This window comes from Tetrao urogallus (genome assembly GCF_951394365.1).
Source record: "Tetrao urogallus genome assembly, chromosome: 7".
Lineage (NCBI taxonomy): Eukaryota > Metazoa > Chordata > Aves > Galliformes > Phasianidae > Tetrao > Tetrao urogallus.
The window spans coordinates 20508626-20536306 of NC_136820.1; the positions used below are offsets into that span (position 1 = coordinate 20508626).

The following is a 27681-nucleotide window of genomic DNA, read 5'->3' on the forward strand; positions in this document are numbered from 1 at the left end:
CCCCCACTGGAATTCATAAAGGAATATGGAGTAGAATCATGACCATCTGAAGATTCAAGCTAATTGGGAAACAAAAGCAAATGAAGAGCAGATGTGGTTAGTTAGCTTTGTTGCCATCTGTCACAAATTAATCAAAGCAGTTTTGACTGTGGCTAATATAGTCATCGTGTTAGCATTTACCATAAACATTTCTCCTGGTTAAAAAAAATAAAATCTGATAATATTGAATAATATACTATCCTGGATCTCTCAAACTAGATTCTTGTTTCTATCGCCATAAATGATGTTTCATTGAAATATGACGTAAGTGCTGTGTTATGTGTAGCTGCTTTTAACCTCATTTTTTTTACAAAATGGTTCTAGTGTACTTCACCTTGAAGTCAGCTTTCAGCAGCATATCTACAGAGAGGGAAAAGCTGAAGCAGATGCTGGAGCATGAGGCATCATCATCTCCATCTGCACAAATAGTTGGCTTGAAGAATGCCTTAACGTCTGTAAGTGATATGCTGAAGTTCAGCAAGCTTCATTATCATCAGTTATTACTTTTAAATTTTATAGTAGTTAATTTCCATTTTGTTAGTGTCTGCTCTGTGCTAAAATTTACAATATTGAAGAATAATGAATCATGATTATACATGGTATTTTACAAAGACTGTCTTTCCTAAATGGTAAAGGTACTGTGAAATCATGAAGACCTGATAGATCACACTGTGCCCCTAAATAAATCTGTGTTACTTGATGCTAAGTATGAGAGTTGCTTTGTGACTGAGTCTACTTTGTCTGGATCAATCATTCCATTCTGATATGCTGTGGCTTTTCCTAAACAGCACCAAGCATTTGCTATAACTTGGCACAAAATAAAGAAAGGAGCAGCTGAAGGCACTCGGCTGTCCTTTCTATTGCACCAGAGCTTTGCTGCTCTGCACCAAAATACTGAAAAACAAACTCAAGTACAGCTTGTTTATATTGGCTTCCACCTTCATCTGTTAGTCATCTGAAAGCTGCAATGGATTAGTTAGAACAAAATCGTAAATGACAAAAGATTATGCTCTTTAAAAAGTTGGTTGGATTTGGTTGGTACGCTTTTTTCAACATGAACTGGTCTCAAACAGTTTCAATACATCAACAGTAACCTGATTTCAGAACAATGAGGGCCATCATTACCATGATCTTAAAATTTCAGTCTGTGTTTCAAATTGCTAATCAGAGGCAGGAGTGACTTTGGTTAAATGTGGTATAGATCTTAAAATTAGTTCAATATAAAAGCTTGCTTTGTATTACAAAAGTTGTGTGTGGTTATAGCATTTTAGGTTAAAATATTTCTTTCCCTAGACATGTAGATGTTGTGATGTCTTCATAGAATTTGGAGAACAGTGGAGCTTGTTGCATAAAACTACATTCACCCATTTGTTTTTGGCTTTCAGCTGTTCCACTTGGACATCTAATTGGGTGACTTCACTTTTTAAATGTAAAATTTTAAGCAAATAACATTGGAAAAAAATCGGTTCTAAGGTTTGTGAACTGAGTGAACAGTCAGCTAAACCTAGATTCTTTTTTAAGTGATAAAATTCTGTTCATCCTCTGTCTTTTAAAAATCGTGCTCTTTGTTCTTATTTGTTATTTAATAACCCTTCTGTACCCCATCCAGATGCGATTTCTGAACTCTAGCAGTTCCAGCAGAAGTAACATCTATGTGAAAGCTATTCTTAGCCTTTAGCTCTGTAAAGCTGTGATGCCAACAGAAACTTTCTCACCATGCACAGCAGAGAATCCTGTAGGAGAAAAGAATGAGCTTCCTTTGAAGTGTTCTGGAAACACAGATATGATAAACTCTAAGACTGTTCCTTTCAAGAGAGTCTTGTAATCATGACTTCAGTATTTGTTTTTTATTAAAATTTTTATTCAGTTCATAAGGACCAAAACTCATACAGGTTGAAAGCTATCAACTGTTAGGCTGTTTGGTTCTTAATAATCTGGTAGGGGAAGAAATCAAAACAAAGTTGAAGTGCATAAAACACATTTTTCAAAATAAGCATCTCTGCCTTTGCTTTTCCCTTATCAACTTGCTATTCTTGACCTCCACACAGCAAATAGACAAAAGTGAACAGAAAAAGTGAATGGAAGAAAGCACAAGAGAAGGAAGTGATTTTAGCATGAGATACAGGAAGGATATATAAATTCTTTATTGTATTAGTTTGATGATGTGGGTATAAGGTGTAAGATAGTCCACTTGAGAGACAAGTGCTAAATGGTAGTATGTTGAAGCTAGACCACACAAAGTATGTAAAGCCAGAGAACACTCTTTCTCCCATTCACCATTACTTCAGACCTACTGTCTTTCCTACTTCCAACAAAAAATACTGTCAAAATCAGAATTGGACAAAGTAAATGCATAAATTGCAATGCTCTTGTATGGCAGAAGTAGGCAGTAAGTCTTCAGTTTTGTTCCATCCTAATGGCTGGATTGTTTCTTTTAATTTTTGTGTCTATCACAGTCTCTGCTACAGAAGGGCTTTTTTTTTCCTAAATATTCCCATTAAAAGGCTGTCAGGACACACACTGTAAACTGTTTTTTGATTCAGTGTTAGAAAGAGTTCTGCAACTCTGCTAGCTGTAGAGAATGACTTGGAATGGACAGATTATCCTGTCTACTTTTGCCAGAAGAAATATTTCAAAATAGTAAAAAATCTAATTAGTTTAGAATACAGCTTAAAGCAGACTGCCATAGAAGAGATTTGGTATGTAAAGAACAAATCCTAGGAAAAGAATGTTACAGAAAAATCTTTTCTTCATTCTCACTTTTACTTTGATACAAAGCTGAGACCAAATACATCTCATGCTCTTGGTACTTCTAACAATCTAAAGATTTGCACAGATTTGAGACTTTGCAGGATGAAGAAGCACTAAACTTATTCCTCAGATTCCTCTCCAAAGTCACCCCTTTCCTTCAGCTCTACATCAAACCATTCATATTCTGTGGTGGAGCATATTTCAGATGCATCTTAGCAAGAAGATTCACTGCTGTGTTTCTGTATGACAGGAGAAATGTGAAGATGGTTAAGTGGAAGAGACCTCTTTTGTAGCAGTTTTTAAAGGAGAACGTGCTGAGATAAACAGAGTAATCTACGTAGCCCCATCAGAAACTTAAGTATGCTTCTTGGTTCTCTTGAAGAAAATGAGACAAAAAAAAAAACAAAACCACAACTGTTTTATGCTTGCTTATTCCTGTATTTGCTTCCCTCTGTGGTTAAATCAAACTTGAAATCCTTATGGATGATCAAAGGGCTTGGACATCTCTTCTAGGAAGAAAGGTTGACTGAGCTGGGATTAAATCTCTGGGGAGACCTTATTGCAGCCTTCTGATACTTGAGAGGGAGGGCCACAAGAGATGAGGAGAGACTCTTTACTGGGGTATGTCTTGATAATAAAAAGAGTAATGGTTTTAAATGAAAATAGAGATTTTAGGTAAGATAAGGAAGAAATCCGCTACTATGAGGATGAATAAGGCTCTAGAACAGGTTGCCTAGAGAAGCTGTGAATGCTCAGTCACTGGATGCATTGAAGGTTGGATGCGACCCTGGGCAGCCTGATCTAGTGGAAAGTTCCTGTGACAAAGTGGTTGAAACCATATAGTCTTTAAAATCCCATGCCATTTTATGATTTCATGGTTGACAGTCACCAAGAGGAGATAAGAGCTGTCCCCCAAGCATGCTTTTCAGAGGTCAAGTAAACATCCAGGAATTATAGACGTAGTCAAAGCAGCAGGGAAGCATCTGGAAAAAAAAAAAAAAATACACAAAAAAATAAATCCCTGGTTTCAGGGAATAAATAAGCTCATAGGGCCATCCAAACACCCCAGCAGAGTGAAGTCTTGTCAGACTCTTGGTTCAGGCTAATCCTCAAGCAACAAACAGGCTCCTAGAGCTTCTCCACCTTCAGTAGTTCCAACAGAGTATGGGGGAAAACCCACCTGATCTCAGAAGTAGTATTGTCTAAAGGATTGCAGTGGGGGCAGTGGCTGGAGGAGTGCTAGCTAGTCCATAGAGTGTGTGTTGTTTGAATTATTCTGTACAGCTGGGAGACAGTAACTGCTTCTGTGTAACTTTATGCTCCATGCATTTGCAAAAGAGTATATTACCATAAGTACAGTTGGTCTTACAATGCTACATGTAATTGTAACACTGAGGAATTGGATTCCTCTTTATGCATAAGCATCCCAGTTTCTGAAATGAAGCAAAGAAAGAGCTGTTTCACTATCAATATCGGTAGAGGCTTATTTTTTAAATGGAGTAAATTTAAAACAATGCTCATTATGCTTATACATAATTATAAAGCAGTGGAATATAAAATAGTATGGAATATTAAAAAATACATAGCACAACTTAGTAAATACAAATACATATTTTTCTCAGCAAAAAAAAAAAAAGCTAAGTTGTTGGTTTTTTTGTTTGGTTGGTTCTTAAGTATGTTGTTTGTTCATAGTTTTTCTGTATGGTTTGGAGGAGTCTTTCTCCCCTAGGGCCTCATTACATCCAGTGAAGCTTGCCCCCTGCCATTTCTGGAATTGTCTCTGGGAAAACAATGTCACGTACAGTGGTTGTCTTATATTCATTCAGAATATTTTCTGTTCTTGCCTAGTGCAGTAGTGCACTTCAGTTGAGGTGCAGCAACAAAAGTGGAAGATAGCTTTGTCTTACTAATTAGTCTGAAGTCTTACATCTCTGTTAGTGGAAGACAAAGGGAACAGTATATCAGCTTGATGAAAAAAAGTCACTTTTCAGTGTGGCAAGAATGAGAACATTTAGAGACAAGATAGAGGTGAGGGAAAGGAGCTTAAAAAAAAATGATGATGCACAAAATTCGTTCATTCTTAATTATATCACCTTGCACAATCTAGTAACTTGAAAGCGCCATCCCTGGCTCTTGTTCCCCACTTGTCTTCTCCCTCACACTGAACAAAAATAATTTTAGAGACAAGATACAAGATTTTAACCATTTATAACAAATAATTTGCTACCAGTAACCAATTATGTGTTTAATACTGCATTTAAAATACTCCTTCCCTTTCTTTTTACACAATGAAACCACTGTTAAATTAGTTGAGAGAACTTTATATCCCCAATATTTTTGTTAAATATTCCAGGCAATAGCACAAAACACAGATCTAAAAGACCGGTTACGCAGAATACATGCCGAATCTATGATCCTTGATTCAGCATCTAATGCAAAATCAAGTCCAGATTTGGTGAAGGTGGGTATGGATTTCCTCTTTCAGTGATCTTTTCCTCAAGCTCCTACATCTAGATGGTGTTACATTTTGTCCTGTTCTTCATGTCTTCCCTACAGTGTATTGTGTTAGCAAAATGGGTCCGCTTTTGTGATTATGAATCATTTCTGTTGATGCATCGTGTTATATTTAATTTCAAAGATTTCCCTTGTGAGCAGTTTTCCTGAGCATACCACCATTGCTTTTGCTACTGGCTCCTGGTATTCTCCCTCACCTCCTGCCCACTTCCCATTCAGCATGAACAAAGCTGCCTTGTCACCTGCTGCCAGTGGTTCTTTCTCCTTGCATTCCCCTGTTAACTTTCATGCCTGTCTGAATACTGTTAGCCCAGAACACTAACTACTGGTGTGACTGATTTAATGTTAAGAGCCATTAATAGACTTTTCATGAAAGAATCAAAGAAATGAAATGTATGGGATCTTCAGCCATTTAGTTCTGTGTGTTTGAGAACAGGGAGTCTTCTGCATATCCAGTTAGCCAGTTTGAGATGCACTGAAGTACTGGCAGTTTTTTGGCTCACTTCAGAATGCATATGAATGTGGTGTATTTATAGATCATAGGACCTAGATGTTTAAGATTCCAATAAGGGAAGCAAGAACTTATTTCTGATGAATTTTCCTACGTGCTAACTGATACAGAAACTTGTGCTGTGCTTGTTAGAACTTGAATGGATGTAGTGCTGGGTTTTATATAACATACTATTTCCTTTCATTTTTAAAAGGCAGTTTAGTCATTCAGTCTGTTCATTTCTATTTTAGTTCCATTTTAGAAGTACTGATTTTAGTCATATTTTGCCTCTCTTTTAAGGTAATTGATCATTTCAGTGTCTTTTGTTTTTAATCCCATAAAGTTTTTGAATAGCACTGCTATACAGAGAGGCATTAATGAATGAGTACATTGGTTTTTAATTTCAAGGGCAATCATCATGTTTAGTGGAAGACCTTGTAAAAGATATTGGATTATTTCTCACACATAGAATTATAGAATTGCTTAGATTGGAAAAGACCTTATAGCTCATCAAGTCCATGCTGTATGCACTGCATATGTAGTGACGAAATTAGCTTTCAAAATGTCCTTTAGGGCATTTGTTGATGAAATCCCTCTGGAACTTACAGACAAAAAATCATTTATACTGGAAAATTTTCATATTAGATTGTCTGAGGACTGCAATACAGTACTGTTGCTGTGAGGTCACTGCACAAAGCTTGGCTCTAGATGATATATCAGCTGCTATGATAGGCCTGTGGAAATTGAAGCAGTATTAACTAGTTTTTCAAGCCTTTGCATAAAATAAACATGTACTTTATATTTTGAGTCATTTATGGTGCAGTTCATCATGCACCAATTGAAACATGAACAAAGACAAAGTGAAGCTCTCATGTGATTAAATATAAAAACAAAGTGTTCTTTTATGAGCCTCTTCTGCTCATTTGGCTTCTGAGATTCAAAATAGAGTTGGAAACAATCCCAGTAGCACTGCTCATGCACATAGGAAATTTTTTTTTGACTTGCAGGCCAATGTAACTGCCTTCCCCCAGAAGAGTCAATTTTGAGGTTACTTCTTTCTTGTGGCTTTACTGGGATTATACAATTAAAAAAAAAAAAAAAGCAGAAATCTTCTGTAAGTAACAAACCAAACTGTTATCAATGTCACCATTATCAGCACACAGTGAATAACATTCTATATTGTAGTAAAACCAACAGAGAAGCCTCAAAAGATTTGTCAGTTTGATTACAGACTTCCCAGATAATTCATTAAGTGAGTTCTGAAAGTAAAGCTCTAAAATTTTTTTTAATTTTGCAATTCCTACAAAATTATGATAGCAAGGGCAGCCATGGTTACAAGTTAAGAATGCATCACGTACAGAAAGAAGCTTGAGAGCAGCTAATATGCTAATTTGGACCAGCCAGCCTTATTCCTTAGTAGGGATGGAGCTATGAGGGAACTACCAATACTCACTGGTAGTCCCCACCTTTGCTATACTACATTTGGCAACTCTGCTTATGTCAACTACCTATAGAGAGAACTTGGGGTTTCTGCAGGTGGAGGTCATGAAATCTGTACATTTTGTACAAACAGAACTTCAGCAGCAAAAGCAATATCATTGATGCAGCTTTGATAATATGCTGGCTTGAGTTGATACACAGTTCTTGGGTGTGAATATGAAGCTTTCTGAAGCATAGCAAGGAAGATAGCCAAGTGGAGATAGTCAGGAAAACATTGCTATTGCATAGAAAATAACTTCACCCCTCTGAATTTGTATGCTACTGCTTGACCAGACTTGCATTAAGCGAGGCCAGGGAAAAGAGAAAACTAGTATGTTTATTAAGATCAGCAAAGAATGAGAATCCAGCATGTAGTAAAAAAAAGTTGGGACTTTCTCCTTTGTGGGGATTTCTTAGTGATACACTTGCATACGTATCTGGCTGAACCTCTCAAATATCAATGCATTTTCACATTTTTTTTTGTCAGAGGAAGTAGTACATGGCACAGTATGAACTGATCTACTGAATTGTAGATTTTTTCTTTTTTAGTCTATTTTCATTTGGTTTTAAATACCCTCCTCAGAACATGCTACCTTTCACTAAGTTGGAAAAGGAGCATGTGCAATCTTCTCCCAGGTGTTCTACAACCCTTTAACTTATGTGACTGGATTTATATGTGTGAATGCTATTTGTAGCATTCTTCCTCTCAACACTTTGTATTTCTTTTAAACAGGAGAATTCAAGAGAAGAAAACAGAGGTCTGGTTCACCAGATCTCCAATGAAAGCAGACTGTCTATTGCTGACTCTCTTACAGAATTTTTTGATGCACAGGAAGTCCTACTGTCTGCTAGTTCTTCAGAAAATGAGGTCTGAGCTTTAAGGTTGACACTTTTCTTATCTAGTTCATTATCTGCTACTCAACATGTGGTCTTTCAGTGTGCTAATTGCACATCAGATGATTTGACAAAAATAAGTTACTATGCTGCTTGTGTTCATTTGTTATCTCTTTACAGTTGAATGTAAAAAATTGTGGAAAAGTCTTATATGCACATTGAGGAAAATGGCAAACAGGTAGCTCATATGCAGACACTGCATATATTGTATGATCTGCCTTGAGTCATTGTGCAAGAGCTAAGGAAATTCTATCACAGAAATATAAATATATATCTGCCCTGTAGGTACACCTTGGGGCCAAGACTACAGATACTAAAACTTAATAGCTCACTTCTCCAGGACTCCCTAAATTCTTGGTGTTTGATGTGGTGAAAGCCCTTCTAGCTCTGAGACCACGAGGATAAAGCACATTTTCATTAAGATAAAAAACTGAATTATCGCTGATGGTAATAATTCCCAAAGTATTTAATTCTGAGGTCCACTTAGTACTTTTCTCCAATGCTGAAATACAGCTTAAAGAGTTCGGATCTACAAGAAATATTAATTGCAGCAAAAAGTAACAATTTGTGTGCACGTGGAATTACTTTAATGGGTGTTAGTGAGTAACATATCTAACATATCTTATCCTGCACATAGGTATCAGATGATGATTCATATGTAAGTGATATCAGTGACAATGTCTCAGAAGATAACCTAAGCAATGACATAGAGAATGAAAGACAAACTTTAGGTAAGTTGAGGGTCTTATGATATGTTTTGGGAATTTGTTTCTTGTTTGAGGTATTTTTTTTGCGTTTTGTTAGAAAACATTTGATATTACAGATTGTGATATAGACAGCTTGTGTGGTCTTTTCCCCCTCTTATCACTTCAGACTGCTTTAGAGCAGCACATTCTGATTAATCTGATTAAAAGGGCCAAGGCACCATTGTTTAAACAGGATGGTGGTTCAGTATCAGCAGAGAAACACCAATGTGCTTGTCCTCTCAATTTCAGCTCCTTTTCAGATCTTTCATAGCCACAGGATTTTTCAAACTAGCAAGGCTTGCTGCTTTTGGTTGCTTTTTCGTTTCATTTTTCTCTAGAAATGAATTTGCTTCAATATAACAACCATGTTCAAATTTGTCATTTTTAGTAGATTTTATTGTTTAAAAGAACATGTCAATTATTTACTGTCACACCTCATGCCTGACCATACAAGTTTCTTCTCTGCTTGTTTTAATTATGACAGGCTTGTTACTGGGTGCACTTATTTAACAGTCTTGCTAATTAGAGAGAATAAAAAAAAAATAGAGGCAAAAGAATTGGTATAATAAACTAATTAGCTTTGTGCTTTGAGAGCATTTCATCTAATCACAATCTTCTTCCCGCTTCATCTGTGTTACATTCAATAATACTGACCAGTTGTTTCTTACTTGCAAGTGTTACCTGATCATCTCCAAGGATAAGTGGATCCCTTTATATTTGGGTAGTTAACATGTTTGGAGATCTGTTCTGTAATTGTTTAAAAAATGAAGATGTTTTGAAATACAGCATTGGTTTTCTTTTCCTCATAATCTGAATCTTAGAAAACTAAGAAAGTAGCTGTATTCATCTTGTAACAAAGATACCACCACTGAAACTATGCTGTGTGAGCAGCACCTCTGTGTACTTCTGATACCTTTTTCTGTGCTTTGGTCAGTCTACCTCTCCCATTGCAAACTGGATACCTTTTTTCCTACACGGTCTTTCACTGAGTTATGAATTGTGGGGTTTTGATAAAAATCTTTTGACCACTGCACTGTCAAAAGTCAGACCAGATGATAGCAGTGGTCCAATCTGACTTGAAAAGTCACTGATCCAAGCAGAAGGTCAGGTGTCTTAGTCTCCTTCAGTGTTGTTGTGGCTGTTTTTCCACAGGTCTTACAAACCAGAGGGGATTTCTTTTCATTAGGAGTGGGCAAACTACACTGTAGAGAGAAATCTCATCCATCTGACAAAAATCTCATTCGTCTGAATCAAAATTGATGTATAACTAAGCAATGTACCTGTTGCAGAAGCTCATAGCTCTATTTTAATTCAATAGATGTAATTTCATTGCACACCTTCAGCTATTTATTCTGGTCTGACTGCTTTGACAACTCTGGCCACCTCAGGTATTCTTGTGGTTGAGTCTTTTTTTTTTTTTTTTTTTTTTTTTTAAAATTAGCAAACCCTAAGTTCCAGAATTGCTTTAGTTCTTCTACCTGTTAAGCAATATATGCAATTAAATAAGCAATACACGGGTGTATCTAAAAGTCAACGTGGTTTAGCATTTTTAAAATGCTCAGTGCTATGGCAAGCACAGTAGGAAAGCCTTCATGTAAATCTGTGCCACAATAGATTTCCTTGGAAGCAGTATTAAAAAAAAAAAAAAAAAAAAAGGAGTTACTTTGGTGCTTGGATCTGTAATTTATTCCTTGTCTTCTGAGAAGTGGCAACTTAATTGAAGCTCTGTCAGGGAGGAGGTTTTTTGTCACTTAAACAGATAGGAATCTATCTCTGTTACGACTAAGACAGCAATAATATTTACTCTTTCAAATTCAGCAGAAAGCCTGAGTCTCTCTCCTAGCCTTTAAGGGAAAGGAGGTAGTTTTTCCTGCTGCTTTTCTACCTTCAGTTAACTCAGAGATATTAAAGTGATGTTTATTCTTTACCCCTTTGTAGCAGGCTATCTTTAAACCACAGGTGAAGTTATTTGAATGAAATGTGAGAGTGAAAGGTGGTTTTAACAAAAAAAAAAAAAGTTACATCTTAATGTATATTTGTAAGAGGGATAAAAAGTAAGTAAATGACATATTAACTCGTTCTGCATATTTGTTTTCAGACTGTATTTCTGAAAGTGGAATTGGATGTCATTCTAAAAGGAGAACATGTTTACCAGCTCCATGTCCCAATACTAGTAACATCAGCCTATGGAATATCTTAAGAAACAACATAGGAAAGGATCTCTCCAAAGTGGCCATGCCTGTGGAATTGAATGAACCACTTAACACCCTTCAGCGTCTCTGCGAGGAGCTGGAATACAGTGAGCTACTAGATAAAGCAGCTCATACACCTAACCCATTTGAACGGATGGTAAACACTTAAGATTCTTAATCAGTACAACCAGAAGAGAGTACAATGAAAAAAAAAAAAAAAAAAATCTGTCAAATACATGAAGGCATTCTACTCCATTTTTCTTTCCATCCAGCTGAGAAAGGCAGGCTCCAACATGTCCGTGTTTGTTTCTGTACCCACTAATTTTTATTCTGCCTAATCCCCTTTGCTTTGTTAAGGAAGCGTATCTCCTGAAGTGCCTTATCCTGCAAGGTTAAGTGAAGTACAAGTCAAAATCTGGTTTGTATCTTTTCTTCCTCCTTCCTCTTCTAGTTTTCCAAGAAGAAAAACTTGGAGCAAAGAAGAGTGAACTATTATGCTTCTCTCATGAGTATGGAAATTACAATACTATATATCTTTATAATGTGAAGTTGCCTAATCTGGAAGCAGTTCTCCATGGTAGATAGTGGGTCTTCTAGCCCTACCCTACTGTGATAGCTTTGTGTCAATTAAGTGAGCTCCATTTGTTTTATCAGCTGATTTTTTGTAATTCTGAAGATGCTACAAAGTGGTCAGGAACTCAAAACTAGGCACTGCTTATATATGTTGATTACTATATTGATGTCATCTTCCACTACCATAGAATCCTGAATTGGGAATTTGATAGATAACAAGAGAAAATTTATTTCAGTTGTTTGCTTCTAGATTCACAAGAGTTACTTAATGTGTATGCCTATAAATAAAAGATTTTAAAGCTCACTACATTCTCTTAAATAGAAGAGATGGATTGTACCGTACACTAAATTAAGTCTTCTGATCAATATTTCTTACTTTAAAATGAGACTATTAATGAATGTAATTAATTACATTATAAATACTGCTCGAAAAGAACTTGCTCCAACTCTACAAGGATCATAACTTTGTGTCTGTCCTTGGGATTTAGAGAGTGTAATACAATGGAGAGCATAGTAATGACAGCAAAATAGCAAGGTCCTAGATTGCAGCAGGTGAGGGTTTACTCAAATGTAATAGTCAGCATCACAGAGATAAAGGAAAACCACACTTACCTTTAGAAGGTTTCAAATGTGCAGGGGTCTCTAGCAAGATACCCTTACCTCCACTGCCAACATTTAAATGAGATCTGGGAAGGGGTGTATCCTTTCAGTCACTTAGGTGCATTGCTTGCACCTGAGTTCCCTTGGGTTGGTTCTGCTTTCCTACCAAGTGCTCAATTACTGCTTGGAGCCATGACTTAGCATTTCTGCTGCAGAGTGTGGCTGTTAATTTGTTCTTAGTATAGAACTCTTTTTTTGTTTTTGTTAAGAATAAGCGTTAAAAGAAAATGATCAGTAGGTCTTTGCATAGGAATGCAAATAAGTCTCTTCACTCCTTCCCACACCTAAGCATCTGGAAATTGGATTGGAATGTAGTATTCTTTGACTCCGAAAAACTCTTGAGGTAAAATTATTGTTAACTGTTGTATAGTAATTGCAACATTTTGCTTCAGAATAGCTCATTTATTAAGTCAGTTTCTGAATTTGTGAAAGGAACACGCTACTCTCATAAAACGTGGAAAAGGAAACGAAAAGGAAGAACAATGGTACAAGTTGCATTGAATGTAGCAAATTTTGTGAAAACTCTCACAGTATTTCCTGTGCCATATTTAGGGAAAGGATAGCGAGTAGATCCATAGAATAACAGACCATAACTGTAAAAGCCAATTACAATACAAAATCTGTCAGTGGTTTTTAAGTTTACTGCTTTCAATTCTGTGTGTTCCGAAATACTGAATTGTTTCAAACTGTTTTCAGAGACACTGTTTTCAGTCAAATAATTTGTGAAGTTTGATCCTATTAACTCTATCACTGGCCTCTTGAATGATTCATTGAAAACTGAAAAACTCTATAATATATGAACTAATGCTTAACTCCCAGGAGGAGGCATACACATTTGTAGTCTGCAAATAATGGAAAAAAGAAATAGGTGATGTCAGGATAAGGCCTTTGTTTATATTTTCTGTTAAGTCTGAATCTATTGAAAAAAAAAGTGCATGATTGTGATAAAGTAATCAGAATTCTCTGTGTGTTATTTCCAGGTATATATAGCTGCGTTTGCAGTATCTGCATATGCATCCAGTTACTACCGAGCTGGAAGCAAGCCATTTAATCCTGTTCTTGGAGAAACCTATGAATGTATTCGTGAAGATAAGGGTTTCCAGTTCTTTGCAGAACAGGTACTGTATGCTGCAACATTTACTTTTGCTATTTGATAGACTACTTAATTGTGAATGCATGGCTGGTATCCCCTAGAGCTATAGCAAAATACATTACTCTGCATCACCTTAGCCCAGCAAAACTCAAGGGATGCTATAGAATTATAAATGAAGGAAATGGCTTTGTTTATTGAGGAAAGGCAGCTAACGCTAGGATGGAATGTGACAATCAGTCACTGACAGTCAGAAGCAAAGGCTTGGCAGGCTGTTACTCCAGTAACTAGGTAACTTGTTTAAGTTTCTCATTCTGAAATCTGATCACTACAAAAGGCTTTTTGTTCTTGTCATGTTCTTTTGTGTGCAATCGTTTAAAATTTTCATAACAAATTGCCTTTTTTACAGCAAATATTTCATTCACATGACTTGATCAACCACCAGTATTTTCTATGCACCATGAATATTTATCCTCCCTGTCCAAATACTTTGTGGGCTAAGCCTGTCAAATCTGGTACCACAGCTTAGTAGCTGAAGGATGTATACAGCACATCAAGGTCTGACTGTTGCTGAAAATAGCCTTCCTGTAGTATGGTTATTAAGCATGGGTAAAAAATATATAATATTTGAACCAGTCCGGATACCAAAATTGCTAAGCTTGAGACGTAAGTTAAAATGAGGTAGAATTTGAAGAATCTGGTTCCTGTCAGAATGTAAGAAGGATTGAAAGCTGTCTTATTCTGTCTAGACCTTGCAACAAAAATTAGAAAATTAAAGTAGGCAAGGCTGTGCAGCCTAGAAATTTGATCAGTGAAAGCCTTGTAAGAGACTTCTATTATTAAATGAAAAGTGTTTTTGATGCACTTTGTACATCATGTTTTACAGAGGACAAGAAGCTGCACTATGTGATCTTTCCTTAGTCTAGGAAGGATCACAGACAAGTGAAAAAATAAGGAAAAAAAAGCAGAACAGTCAAGGCAAGAATCAAGTCTGAAGTTCAAGCAATGTGTCTGAATCTTTATTGTGTTTAGTTCTAAGTCACCAGTGTAACGTCAAATTGGAGTAGCAAAGCAGATAATAAAGTTTGGAACTTAGTTTAATGTAAGTTTGAATTAAAGGAAAAGATTTTCACCTAAGTATTAGACAAATCACTACAAAGGCTACTTTTCCTAAAGGAAATTTTTAAAATATGAGTGTTCTTGTTTTGTTAATAACTGTTGTTCAAATATGTGCAGTATGTAACACGAGTGATAAAGTTTTACTGTATTATTATGGGGTGGAGGAATATTTGGAAGGGAGGGTGGTATAGGAGGAAAGAAATTTCATACAGCTTGCAAGCACTGAATATTTCTTTTTGCATCAGGAGCTCTTATTTATTGCTTGTTTGAGCAAGCATTTTGATGCTTACTCTAGATAACTTGTTAGTGCAGGTACCATGTAACATGTGAAATAGAGAAGTAGAATGTATAAAATTATAGAGATCTGTTCTATTATTAGGATATGTTCAGAATAGCTCTACTTAGCTCCATGACCTTACTCTGGAATTATCACAGTTTAAGTGAGAGCCAAGTTTAACCTGGGAATTATAGTGACATCTGGGGTTAATCTGAACACAGTATGTAAGAGAGAGAGACAGTGTTGCTCTCAGTGGATTAGGGCATAGCTGAGAGTAATCAGTACTACTTTATTTCTTTTTTAACCATGTGAAGGTTGGTCAGGGAGAACTGCATAAAATAACAAATTTGCAAAATGAGAAACAAAGAAGAAAGTAAAACTGCATTCAAGTCATATGGGTGATTAAGAAATGAAATTCATAGTTGGAATTAGCAACTTGATTTGAAAATAAAGGTGTCTTTGTCAAAAGAACAGTAGTCGTTACACATCAAGGCGTTGGTCCTGGTCAGATTTTAGTCTTGTTCACCCAGAAGGGTGAATGTAGAGAGCTTTTGCTTTGTGCAGTCACTTTGTTATTCACTATTTTATTTGAACAGTATGCATAACATATTTATTTATTTACTTACAATGCTCACTTTGTTGTTTCAGTCCTTGCATTGTTATGTATGTGCTGTTATTACCCAAAGCTGATAAAATGCAGTGTGTGTGATTAGAGCTTCACACAAGAAAAACTGGATGTGTCACTTGTGCAGTCTTAAAATTGCTAGATGGAATTTCATGGTTTTATTTCTCTACCATTTGTCCCCTTCAGTGATGCTGATTGTTGTCCCACCCCACAGTCAGGGTTTAGTAAGGATCTGCTATATAGAAGCATTTGGCCTTTTGGTTTTTGTTTGTTTGATTGGTAACTTCTACGTTTTTGCTGTTTGCTTAAAGCACATCTTCTGTTAAAATATGAATGAGGCTTTCAGATGAAGTGTAAATATTACATTAGAGACAATGTACAAAATCCATGGTTAGATTTCTTTCAACAAACAAATTTACAGACCATTTAAACAGTGCTTGCCTTTGCTTTCAAGGCTTCCTACGTCTCAGTACATTACAAATCTCACTGGCTCCCCCTTAAGGAAACAACTGTAAAAGGAAAGTAAATGTTCAAATTGTAAATGAATGAATTATATGAATAAATGAATGAAAAATAAAGGGAAAAAAAAAAGGGGTAGAACAAAACAAAATTACTCTTCAGGGGTTAACATTTTTTTCTTTGTTTTTTTTTCTTTCTTTCATGTCTTGCTATTAGGTCAGTCACCATCCACCTATTTCTGCATGCCATGCTGAATCTGTGAATTTTGCTTTTTGGCAAGGTAAATATTCAGTATCATTTACTTTCACAGCCTTCATAATAATTGCACTGTATGTTTAACATGAAATATCCAGAAATAGGGAAAAGATGAATTTTTCTGCTTAAATCATAACAGAATGGCTATAAGAAATCCTTGGCTTACAGGTGTTTTTTTTTTTACTTGAATCTTCTGCCATTACAACTATGTGCATGTATTCAAAATCTGTTAAATAATTTTCTTGGGTTTTTTGTTCATTTGTTTATTTTTGGTGAGAGGTTTGTTTACAAAAGGAGAGTTGTACCTCAAGATATTTATGAAGACAACCCAGAGTAGAACTTGGATAACTGTGCATTGAATCCTAAGCCATGATAGATCTTGCAGTTCTGTTCTGAAAATAATTTCCAGAAATATGTATAACAGCAGGGACAGCACATTCACCGTGTCTGTCTCTTGTAGTATTATTATAGTGCATAAAATTTCATGCTGTTTCACTACTAACATTGTCTTCCAATAAATGGTGCAATGGAGCTTTGTTTGCTGTACAAGTCTAGTGAAGATGTCAGCCAGTTACAATACCTGAACAATCCAATATTTTTGGAGTGGACACAGGACATAACTATGCCTTTTAACTCAGTTAAAATCCTTTGCCCAGACTTTTGTCAATTCGCTGTGTAGAATATTATAGCCTTTAATTCTGTTAGGATCGGCTTTGCTGACTTGATTAGAGCTATTACAGGTGGAATTGTATTGAACAGAAATTGCAGCTTTGTCATTAGTCTAATTCTTTGCTTTGTAAACAGATACAGAGCAAGAATCCTGTTCTTAGCTGAAAAGCAAAGATGACCAAAAATGTGTCCATTTGCTTGTATATACAAGACTAGATAACAGCCTATCTCAAAAACTGAAGATACATTTCTTTAACAGATCTTGGAAAGCTAATGTCACTTAACTATTGTAACATGCACTTAGAGAACAAATTTGTTCTGTTAAAACAAGCACTGAGAGTCTGGTCGATTAGAGAGAGACTGAGGTCTGGTTCCAGTGACCCAGAAGACTCAGTCAGGGTGCAGCAGGGTTTGTTTTTGTTTGTTTTTTGTTGTGTTTCTAAATGTGTCTAGCTGAGCTTATTGGAGATCTAGACAATGATTTTTTTCTAATGTAAATGTAATCTGTAAATACTGTGGCCTCTTGTTACAGGGCTATATTAACTTATGTGGAAAGATCAACATTAAGTTAATCATAAAGGTATCTTGTCAACAAGATAAGTTCTGTCTGTGCAAACATCTGCCACTTATCATATCGTCTCCTCTGCTGAAAGGAGACAGCCCTCAGCTACATTGCTACAATAGTGCTGTCATTCCACCAGATACTGAGTGACCTTAGCTCCTGTTTCAACATAGGTACAGTTATTTCAGAAACTCTTCTCCCTTACTTAGGAAACTAACGCTACTTTTGTAGGACCTGTTTGCAAAGGACAATTGCATTGGAAGCTGTAGTTTGGTTTTCGTTCCGTCTTAGCATCTTTTTGAGACTGGAGATGATTTTTTCCTTTATTGTCAAATGAATCTGTGAATAGAATTGGAGATGCTGGTGTCTAGTACAGCAAGGATACTACCTTGCAAGCACTAAAGTCTCTGTGAAAGTTACTGTCTGATTGTCTAGCCTAATTTAACTCCATACCCCTTATGCTGTGCTTCTCTGTCCATGTTTATTTCACTTTGAAGTGAATTGCTCATTTAACAGCTTCCTCAAGATATTTTTATAAGTTTTCATTGAGATTTATCATCTTCTTTTTTTGGAGGAAATGATGCGAGACTTGGGTAGTTCTTCTGATTCAGACCAGATTTTAAAAGGCCAATTAAACTTCCAAGGGAAGTCAGACTAAATCCCTACCTGATTTTCTGCCCTGTGGATGGTGGTAGTTGTTATATTTTTGTATTTGGAATTTTCTTTTTGTTTTTTGAAAATGTCTGCATTCATTCACTAGCATTAGTGAATGAAGCATTACAGATAAATGTACACTGCCTACAGCTTATTTAAATTCCTCTCTTTTGAAAATGTTTTTAAGAGACGACTCTTAAAACTCTGGTGCTTTTCTATTTAATTAACCAGTAATATTTTGAATAAACACTGAATTGTTTGTAGCATTATTTTGAACACTCCTTATTATGTTACACTTCGTTATTTTGTGTTTCTTAAAGTAGAGCCAAGATGTCTATAGATTCACGCATGCCAGTGACTAAACCTGCCTTTTATTTTTTATTTCTTTTTCCCTCATCCTTTTTCAGATGTAAGATGGAAAAACAAATTCTGGGGAAAGTCCATGGAAATTGTTCCCATTGGTACAACACATGTAACTCTTCCAGCGTAAGTGCTGCGATCACGCATTGCTGTTCACACACAGACAACATAGAGGCTCACCTGCACTGAAGCTCCATTTTTGCAGATGAGAACCTGTACTGTGCAGATGAGACCTTTGGAAGAATTGGTGATTAAGATTTAGTTTAAAAATAAAGAGGGGAGAAAAAAAAAAATAACAAAATGGAAGCTCTAAATCTTTCAAAGATCAAGCTCTACATCTTTCAGATGTTATAAATGATGAGATAAAAGCCATCAATTTCATATGCTTTGGTGAAAAAGCAAAGTTTGTATTTTCATACTTAGGTTCAATTTCAAGCTTAGTGCATTTTTTAGTTACATGGAAAAGCTGTGTGGTAAAGGAAGCTGCAGATGTTTGGTTTTTTGTTTTTTTTTTGCTTGAATATGAATTTGAGGTTGGGAGGTTGTTGCTCTTTTGTGTCTACATTTGTACAGACCCTACCACTATGGGGTCTAGGTCTGTAGCTGAGGCTGACAGCTGTCCTCACTGCTTAAATAATTATCATGACAAATAGCACCAGTAGCATATCTGGTATTTATTATTCAAGGAAGTAAGCACTCACAACCACTACAGTTTAGGTTGATTTTTAAAAATAAAAATCTACAGTGCTCCTATGCTGGCTTGTCAAAGTGTCCGCTATAGATCAACAAATAGAATCACTCAAAAACTACCCTGTATCCAGCATAGTAACAGAAACACAGGTCTAAGGGTTGTTCTAATTAAATTTGTTTTCCAAAGAGTCTACAAATTTAATTATTCTGCCAAATTTAAGAAAGAAGAAAAGCAACCCAATAAAGTATCCGAAAGGCAGTGTGTATAAAAGATATTGTGTTCTCTTGTTCATAGTGGCTAGACTAAGCTGTGCATTCCAAGGCCTTTAGAATATGAGTGAAGGTTCAGAGGTACAGTAACCTATGGATTAGCACCCATTATCCCCATTAGGGCTGATGAACTGGAAAATTTTCTGATTCACGTGTGGTTTTCATGTGTCGTTTGTATCCCTGTGGAAAAAAATACCTGAATTGTTGCCATAGGCTTTACTAATAATAAACAGGTATTCAAGAATATTAAGGCTTTATTAAAAAAATTTGTTTTTGATATATTTTTTTTCTTTTGAGTTCTCTTTGAATTTTTTTCAGAAGTTTATAAGCTAGCTTAAATATGGCATAAGACTTCTCGTGTATCTATTTTGTTACAGTTTTAGAGACCATTTTGCATGGAACAAGGTGACATCTTGCATCCATAACATCTTAAGTGGGCAAAGATGGATTGAACACTATGGAGAGATCATCATCAAAAATCTTAATGACGACACTTGTTACTGCAAATTGACTTTCATAAAGGTGACTTTCAGTAACAGTAATTTTGGCAGTGTCCTATCCAGCAAACGCAGCAGGGGGTGGATGCTGTCTGCTGAAACTCAGTTCACCTGCTTACAAACTGTGTTTTCAGACAGTTCTGAAATTACCTGTGATTCTTTGAGAATTGTGAACTATAAATGAACTGCAGCTTACTAGGTAGAGCCAGGCAAGAAAGAAAAGCACACCCTTCACAGGTGATTCTAGATGAGACACAGGAAAAAAAAATTGAGAGGGAAAGGAAGAAATATGATCAAAAACCTAGTCTATGTTTGACAAGAGAAGTAGACACAAGGTGTCCACTGAAAGAGATTTACCATACATCTCCTACTAATCCATTGGTATGTGCTATGTTGCATTCATCCAGCAGCTATGGAAACAGTGCTTACACAGGGTGTAAGCTTACAGTGCTTACACTTGCAGTGCATTTTTCTAGCCCCTCTGCAGCTTGGAGGAGCCTAAGTGAGGGATTGTATTGTTCAAAGCTTTTGCCTCAGTATAATAAAGATAAATAGATAAAGATAATAAAGATAAAATAAAGATAAAGATAATAAAGATAAATAGATAAAGATAATATATCTTCTCTGGAGATGTTCAAGACCTGCCTGGATGCCTACCTGTGTAACCTGCTGTAGGAAACCTGCTTTGGCAGGGGGGTTGGACACGATGATCTCTGGAGGTCCCTTCCAACCCCTACAATTCTGTGATTCTGTGATAAGGCATTGATATATAACTACCTCAAGAAATGCCCTCAGAAATGCCCTCATCACTGAAATTGAAGTTAACTTTTGGCAGTAAATAACTTCTTCAAGAAAAGAAAAATTAATTGAAAGCCTAAAATAATGCCAGAATTTCTAACCTGAGAAACAGTTTTGCTCAGCATTGTAAGAAACTTACCTAAACCTGAGTTTTCTGTATCTGTTTGCTGGAGCAAGGCTCTGCTTTTCGTAGCTTGTATCTGCATGGCTGCATGGTCTATCTGTAAGTACTTCAGCATGCCCGTGCACCATGGTGCACTCAGCAGCAGAAAGAAAGTGAGCATCATCATTTTCCTGTTCTTACTTTTTTTTTCTGAATACTGTATGCTTTCTAAGAAGCATTAGAGTAATCTTTTTAGGTATTTTATTCAAAGTACAGTAATGTATTTTCAGAGTTGTAGTAGATTTTGGAGATGGAGAGACTGCAAGTTTATATATTCGATATTATAAACTGGCTAAAATGGAGGTCACTGTAACAGTTCCTTCTCTTCCTTTTCTGCAAATCTGGGGAGGATTTAGGTAACCAAATCAGGAATCAGTGTTATGTGTCATTGGACAAAGTTTAAGGTCAGCTGTGCTTCACCTAGTGCTGCCCCTAACAAAGGAAGAATAGATACAATTCTCAACAGCCCATTTTAGTAGGCTAATTTATAGTTGTAATAACAGTCGTAATTTATGTATGATATTGTAATGTGCACCTAAATGAATATTCAGAAAAAATACCATACAGCATGGCAATATCACTCTCACTTGATTTCTTATGCACCTTTTGATTCTAGGCAAAGTACTGGAATCCAAATGCACATGAGATCGAAGGCAGCGTCATGGATAAAACTGGGAATGTTGTGCATCGACTCTTTGGGAAGTGGCATGAAAGTCTGTACTGTGGGACAACTTCATCTCCAAATTGCATATGGAGAGCAAGTTAGTGACCAGAATGGCTAACATACAGAACTTAGAATATGCTTGAGAATATCTATTTTCTATCTATTTTAATCCACCTAGTAGACCTCAACTTCGTATTGCAAAGAATATTAGAATTTTTTCGAGGATTTAAAATTTAGACCAGAAAAATAAATCACTCAAATTATATTGGGAACTTAATCCCATGGCTTCTCATATTTTCCTCATTCTCCCTCCTTTTCATATCTGGCTATGAAGAAACTATTGAGGACTCTAAAAGCAAAGAAGAAACAACAAACAAAAAAAACACTTTATTTTGTGTGAACTATGGTGGTTTTCATGTATATTAAACTTTGGAAGATTGTACACATAGCTCAGTTCCATAATGAGAACCATATCTGAAGTTTCTCCAAAACCTTGTGGGGTTTTACCTACTGAAGTTTGAAAAATCACTATGATTGTAGAATGCGTTTCATCACTGCTATGCTTTGACTCAACTTATTCCCCCGAAATTGAGGCCATGATTCAGAGGTTTTGAAAAAGACTGAGGGGAGTTTGATGTTGTCCTTCTAAAGACAGTAACATTTAATTGGAATTCTAAATGTTCTTTTTTCTGCTGTAGATCCAATGCCTAAAGACTATGAACAGTGGTATGGATTTACTCAGTTTGCATTGGAGTTAAATGAACTGGACCTGCAAACAAGGTCACTGCTCCCATCCACTGACACACGCTTTAGACCAGACCAAAGGTAAGAAGTTTTTCCTCTTAAGTATCTTCCTCAAAATCTGTCCATTCACTTTATCCCTAAGCTTAGGCTACTTTGTTTAGATACCTGCAGAATGTTCCCATTTCTACATTAATTCTGTATCTGAAACAGAATTTTAATCACTAATCAATAGACCAGTGTTTTCTGGAACTGGTTTTGGATGCTCCAGTTTCTAGATAACTGTCTTTACAAAGATGTTACAGCTTTTCAGGGATTCTTTGTTGAGCATACTGTGTTTGAAGAACTGAAACCTGAGACTCTTGAAACTTCTTTCTGTGGGGGAATTCTACCATTGCTAATTTCTAGGGAAAAGAATCTAATACAAGTATTACTTCAAGCTTGTTGTCAGTTACCTTCCCATAAGTGCTTTTTGGTAATGTAATTATTGTCTATAGATACAGTTTATCTTTTAAACACCAAGCTGTCTTCTGTAAATATTAGATTCTGAAGTTCTAGAGGACCTAACAAAAATAATGGACTGAAGCACTAATTATGTTTTTTATCACTGCTGGTGGTACAGGCTTCTAGAAGAAGGGAATATTGAAGCAGCTGAAATGCAAAAACAGAGAATTGAGCAGCTACAGAGAGAACGACGAAAGGTGCTGGAAGAGAACAATCTAGAGCATCAGCCTAGATTTTTCAGGTATTATATAATAATTTGTATATAACATCATTTATTGAAATGTTTACTATCAATCTGGTTCTGATCTGCCATAAAGAAGGCTCCAGGTTTTTCCAGGTTTCTTCCATGTTCTTGATTTTTCTACTGAAGCACTCCAGACTTAGTTAAGGAATACAGGATATGCTTTTTTATTACCACATCCCTGATTTTTTTGTTTTAAATTTTTGCTCCAAAGGGAATTGGTATTTGGTCTCAGTCTGGGTTTGCCTGAGGAGTGAATGTAGCGTCTTTGATTCTTTCAAGCAAGGTGAAGTGTGGGTGGTTTTAGCTTAATTAGCTCTGCTGAACCTTGAATTCAGTGGGACTGCCTTGTGCAGCAGGGCTGGTTTTGAACATTTCCCCTATCTAATGGCAAGAGAATTGTGATTTAGAGGTCATTTTATTTCTTCCAGTTCTAAATCAATTAATAGGGGACTTCAGCTGTTGAAAGACAAGAATGAATGCTAGTGACAACATGGCCTTATGCCCTCCAGCTTCTCTGTTCAGGATGCAGTGAAAGAGTTAGACCCAAGATGAGTGCTGTATGGGCGAATGTGTCATAATTAACAGATCTGGGATACTAATTGTTTTTCTAGATAGACACAGTACTAATGAGGAGTAAGACTTGGAGAAACACAGAAATGTTTACAATAGATGCAAAAAGAAAATGGCTTAGACCTCTGCCTGTCAGAAGAGCTGGTGCGCTAATGAAATGGAGGCACACTTTCCTTCCAGGAGGCTAAACAGACAGAAGAGAAGCAAGGTCTAGTACTATGTTATTGTATATTCACAATGAGGAATGTAAATAAGGATGAGGACTTGAAAGCTGAGATTTGTGCTATATGTTTAAATAACAGAATAAAAAATATTATTACTGTATAGCAAAAATATGAGCAAGTATTAGAGTAGATGTGAATTACGCATTTTGCTTTTCAGTACTGATTTATTCCGTCAATAAATCACAAGTTCTGGTTTACTTAATAGATTAATTTGTTGTTTTTTTTTCAAAAATGCTGCACACTACATTAAAAAGATTGGAGCATCCAGGGGTACAGCACATAGAATAATGAGCCTTGCTTCTTGGTTGAGAGCTGTGTCTCTCCTTGTGTAACAGCTGTGGTGAGCCACCTTCAGAGAGGAAAAAGGAAACTTTCAGATTCCATTTCAGTCAGGACAGAGTCAATGACAGTTCAGGTTTTAAAAAGGCATATTCTTACAGAAGCTTATGCAAAGCTGCCTGATGGCATTTGAGACCATGAAGTAAACCTGGAGCGTAGTTTTCAGTGCTAAAGACTGACACAGGAGAGCAAAACAAGGGCGTTTTGTATTTCCCCAAGACCCAAACCTACCAATTAGCTTCACCAAGCTATATCGCCTTGTTTGAATGTTGTACTGAGCTTCATTGCAAATGGTTTATGGACTGGATTAGGTATCTGTATGTAGTGCATGCTACATTGCATCACACACCAAACACATAGAAAAGATAAGCTTTACGTTTAAAAAAGAACTGTTTAATCTTTGATAGGAAATCCAAAGATGACTCCTGGGTGAGCAATGGAACCTACATGGACCTTAGAAAAGAACCGGGTTTTTCCAAACTGGACAGTCCTGTCCTCTGGTGAAAGAGGAGCCAAGTGAAGATATTCCATGCTGTATTCCTGGATCTGATTTTTAAAAAGTATATATATATACTTTTGTATGTGTATATATATATACACACATATATTATATGTGTGTGGAGTGGTATGTGTGCAAGTGTGCATATCTTCAGAACTGTGCTGAATTTAGAATCTGATAATTCATTTGTTTTCTCTACTCTGTTTCAATGATTGTTTGAATGTACAAATACCCTAACTTCTTTTTGTAAAATATTTAATAAATAGCACTGAATGAACAAGTAGAGGGAAAAGAGGAGCTTTTACACTACTTTCCCAATGTGTAGTAATGTCAGTTAAGAGTTAACTTATGCCTTATCGAGTTGCATTGAAGACAGTAGCATCAGCGTCTCCTAGCTGTGCTGAGAAACGAGCGTTAAGCCTTATGACTCCAACTGTAAGTAGGCTTCCACAGTTCAGTGAGTAATTCAGCTGTCTATGGACTGGTCTAAATTGCTAAAACAGATTATCAGCTGGTGCTGAAATCTGAGTACAATCTTTTGCTGCTTGTGGAAAAGATTTAAATAAGCTTTTCTTTCTATTAGCTTTCTTACTAGCATTATTGGAAGGGGGAGTTCTGCAGTTACATCAGTGAATCAAGTCATAAATATAAGCTGTACCTGGCTAAAAGTAGTTCTAGAAAATCAGGAATCGCCAAAATTTTCCACTGAGAATCTTCAGATTTATAGTTGCCAACAGGGCACGAGGAGATCTTTTGTATATAATGTTTGAGCACTGTCTAAATGAAGCAGCTCTCTTTCTGCAGGAAGTAGTATGTATACAGAGCACGAAATCGTGTGCTTCCATAGCTTCATTTGTTTTTATTAACCTAAAAACTGCAACAGTAAAACTTTTTAAAAAGTAAGCAAACTAACTGATTGTTTTAAGCTGGAAATTTTTTCTTAGTATTTTGATATTTTCTACCTCTTAAGAAATAAATGACATATTTAAGATCTTATATTTAAAAAATGACCATCTGCCTTATGGAGAAATGTATGGAATCTTTGATCTTCCTCTGTTTGTTTGTTATATTCAGATAAACGTTCAAGTGTCTTGCACTAAATCAGTTGCATCTCTTTCCTGTAATTTTATACATTCGGATAGATTTGCGAAAGCACTAAGTCTCTGATTAAAATATAACAGGAAAAAAATGTAGCAGAAGTCTTGCTTTGAGTCAAGATTATAGTAATGGGCAGTATCTTCTTTTCCATGAAATCACAATGCTTTGTTCATTAACAGAATAATTTGCATTCCAACCTATCTGCAGTTCAAGCCTGACTCATGATTCTTCAAATCTGTTCTGTGTATCTGTGACTCTCTGTCATCAACACGGATTTCAGGTGCAGATCAATGTCCACCACCACTCTTTTTTCTTACATACCATTTCAAAAAAATAAACCCTGTCTATGATAAACATTGTTAACGTGAACTATGACTGGAACATATGGACAGTGCATGGGTAAGAGTGATTCTTAGAAGGACAAGTAGCTTAGAAAAGCTTACAGCTTACTGTGTGCTGCTTTGTTCTAAAGAAAACCCATCAAAATTGATCAATATAATACTTGTAACATGAAGTAAATACTATGAAAACTTCCATTTTAAACCAAATCTGTGGTATCAATTTAGATGTATATTTAAGTTTTGCTTTCTGCTACCTTGAAGCTTCACTGTGTCCCAGGCAGATAAATGTTTTCTCACTGTTACTCACTTTGCCCAGGAACTCTGGGCTCACTATCATTTCTGTAATTTATCACCAAAAATGTTAGTATATTTTCTTATACTTAATGTGTCTTTTAAAAACTCAGCTAGCACTCCAGCAGCTTGCAACAAGGCATGTTTCAAGTCAGCATGAAAACAGAATCTGGGCTTTTATTCAGAAGGGAATCTTAACCTTTGGGAGCTGTTTGGCTTTTCAAGGAAAATGAAGATCTCTTCATGACTTGAATCTTTCTTGTTTTATTCTTGTATTACCAAACTTGACACAGAAGCGAGTGGATATTTGTAATTATCCTTGTTGTTTGCAATTACCATCTATAACTAATAATTACATGCATTTAACAACAAAGGATGGTAAGAGAAAGGAGTGTAAAAATGCTTTTGAGAAAAGGAGTAACATTTGTGATGGATGCATTGAACTTCTCATTGTCATATTTGGCAGCTGTTGTGATTATTGTCTGATCTGATTGCTGGTTTGCATTTTCTGTGAATGGAGTGGATTTCCCCATACTTTGTCATATGAACTAATAGTTAATAGCATTCAAATAAAGGGGCAAGGGACAAAGTTAACGAACTGTAATGCATTAAAGTCTGTGGGTGTTCAACAAAACTCATCTCATTTTGATGTTTGAGTCACAGTTTTTGAGAAATCCAACTGGCATTGTTTTCCTGTATCTTACAGTCTGAAATGTTTAAAAAACACTTAGTTAAAGACAAGGAGCAGTGAACTGGGAAGTGCCTTACAGAAAATTTTAGCAAAATTCCCTTATCAAGAAGGCAAACATCAGAATTTCACTATTTTCTTCAGTAAAATAATGCCCAAGATTATGCTAGGCTTTTATCTGGTGTAACCAATGGTGAATGATCCTCTGGCCAATATTTCCAGCTGCAGTATAGTTGTCCCTGCCTATGTTTGTATGAAAGAGTTGGGTTTAATTGCTGAGCTTCTGTCAACTATATATTAAGAATTGGAAAGAAACTGCCTTGATGTTATTTCTGTGTATTTCTGTTTAAAAATATATTAATCATTCACAAACTTTAATATACTCTATAGTTATTCTTGGTGAAATATGAAATTTGGTTTTCCCCAAATAACTTCCATTTTCTTTCAGCAATGCACTAGGAGATCTATTGTGTTTAGTAACTGACATTTCTACCCTGAGTGGTAGAAATAAAGTATTAGATGACTGACTGCTTTCTTTCCTGCACAGCAGTGATTCCCAAACTGTACCGCTCAGTGCATCAATCTTAAAATTTCCTGAGGACCATTGCCTCCTGTTTTAACACTTACTTGATGACTTTGTAAGCAGTGCTTA

General features: G+C 36.1%; 1 protein-coding gene across 4 annotated transcripts in view; it reads left to right on the top strand.

Annotated features, from left to right (window-relative positions):
* The window catches only part of OSBPL3 (oxysterol binding protein like 3), a gene marked incomplete at both ends in the record, with an annotated part of 43719 nt that extends 19103 nt beyond the window's left edge, over positions 1–24616 (top strand). For 2 of the 4 annotated variants that reach the window (XM_079538634.1, XM_079538635.1), the window contains 13 exons: positions 364–494; positions 5144–5251; positions 8007–8141; positions 8805–8898; positions 11012–11262; positions 13319–13456; positions 16125–16188; positions 18456–18534; positions 19746–19890; positions 21443–21587; positions 22189–22315; positions 22854–22976; positions 24520–24616. In XM_079538634.1, coding sequence (XP_079394760.1) covers positions 364–494; positions 5144–5251; positions 8007–8141; positions 8805–8898; positions 11012–11262; positions 13319–13456; positions 16125–16188; positions 18456–18534; positions 19746–19890; positions 21443–21587; positions 22189–22315; positions 22854–22976; positions 24520–24616 — 1637 coding nt within the window. The remainder of the gene's footprint in view (positions 1–363; positions 495–5143; positions 5252–8006; positions 8142–8804; positions 8899–11011; positions 11263–13318; positions 13457–16124; positions 16189–18455; positions 18535–19745; positions 19891–21442; positions 21588–22188; positions 22316–22853; positions 22977–24519) is intronic. The other 2 variants (XM_079538636.1, XM_079538637.1) reach the window with 1 other exon arrangement.
* Between the last annotated feature and the right edge of the window lie 3065 nt (positions 24617–27681).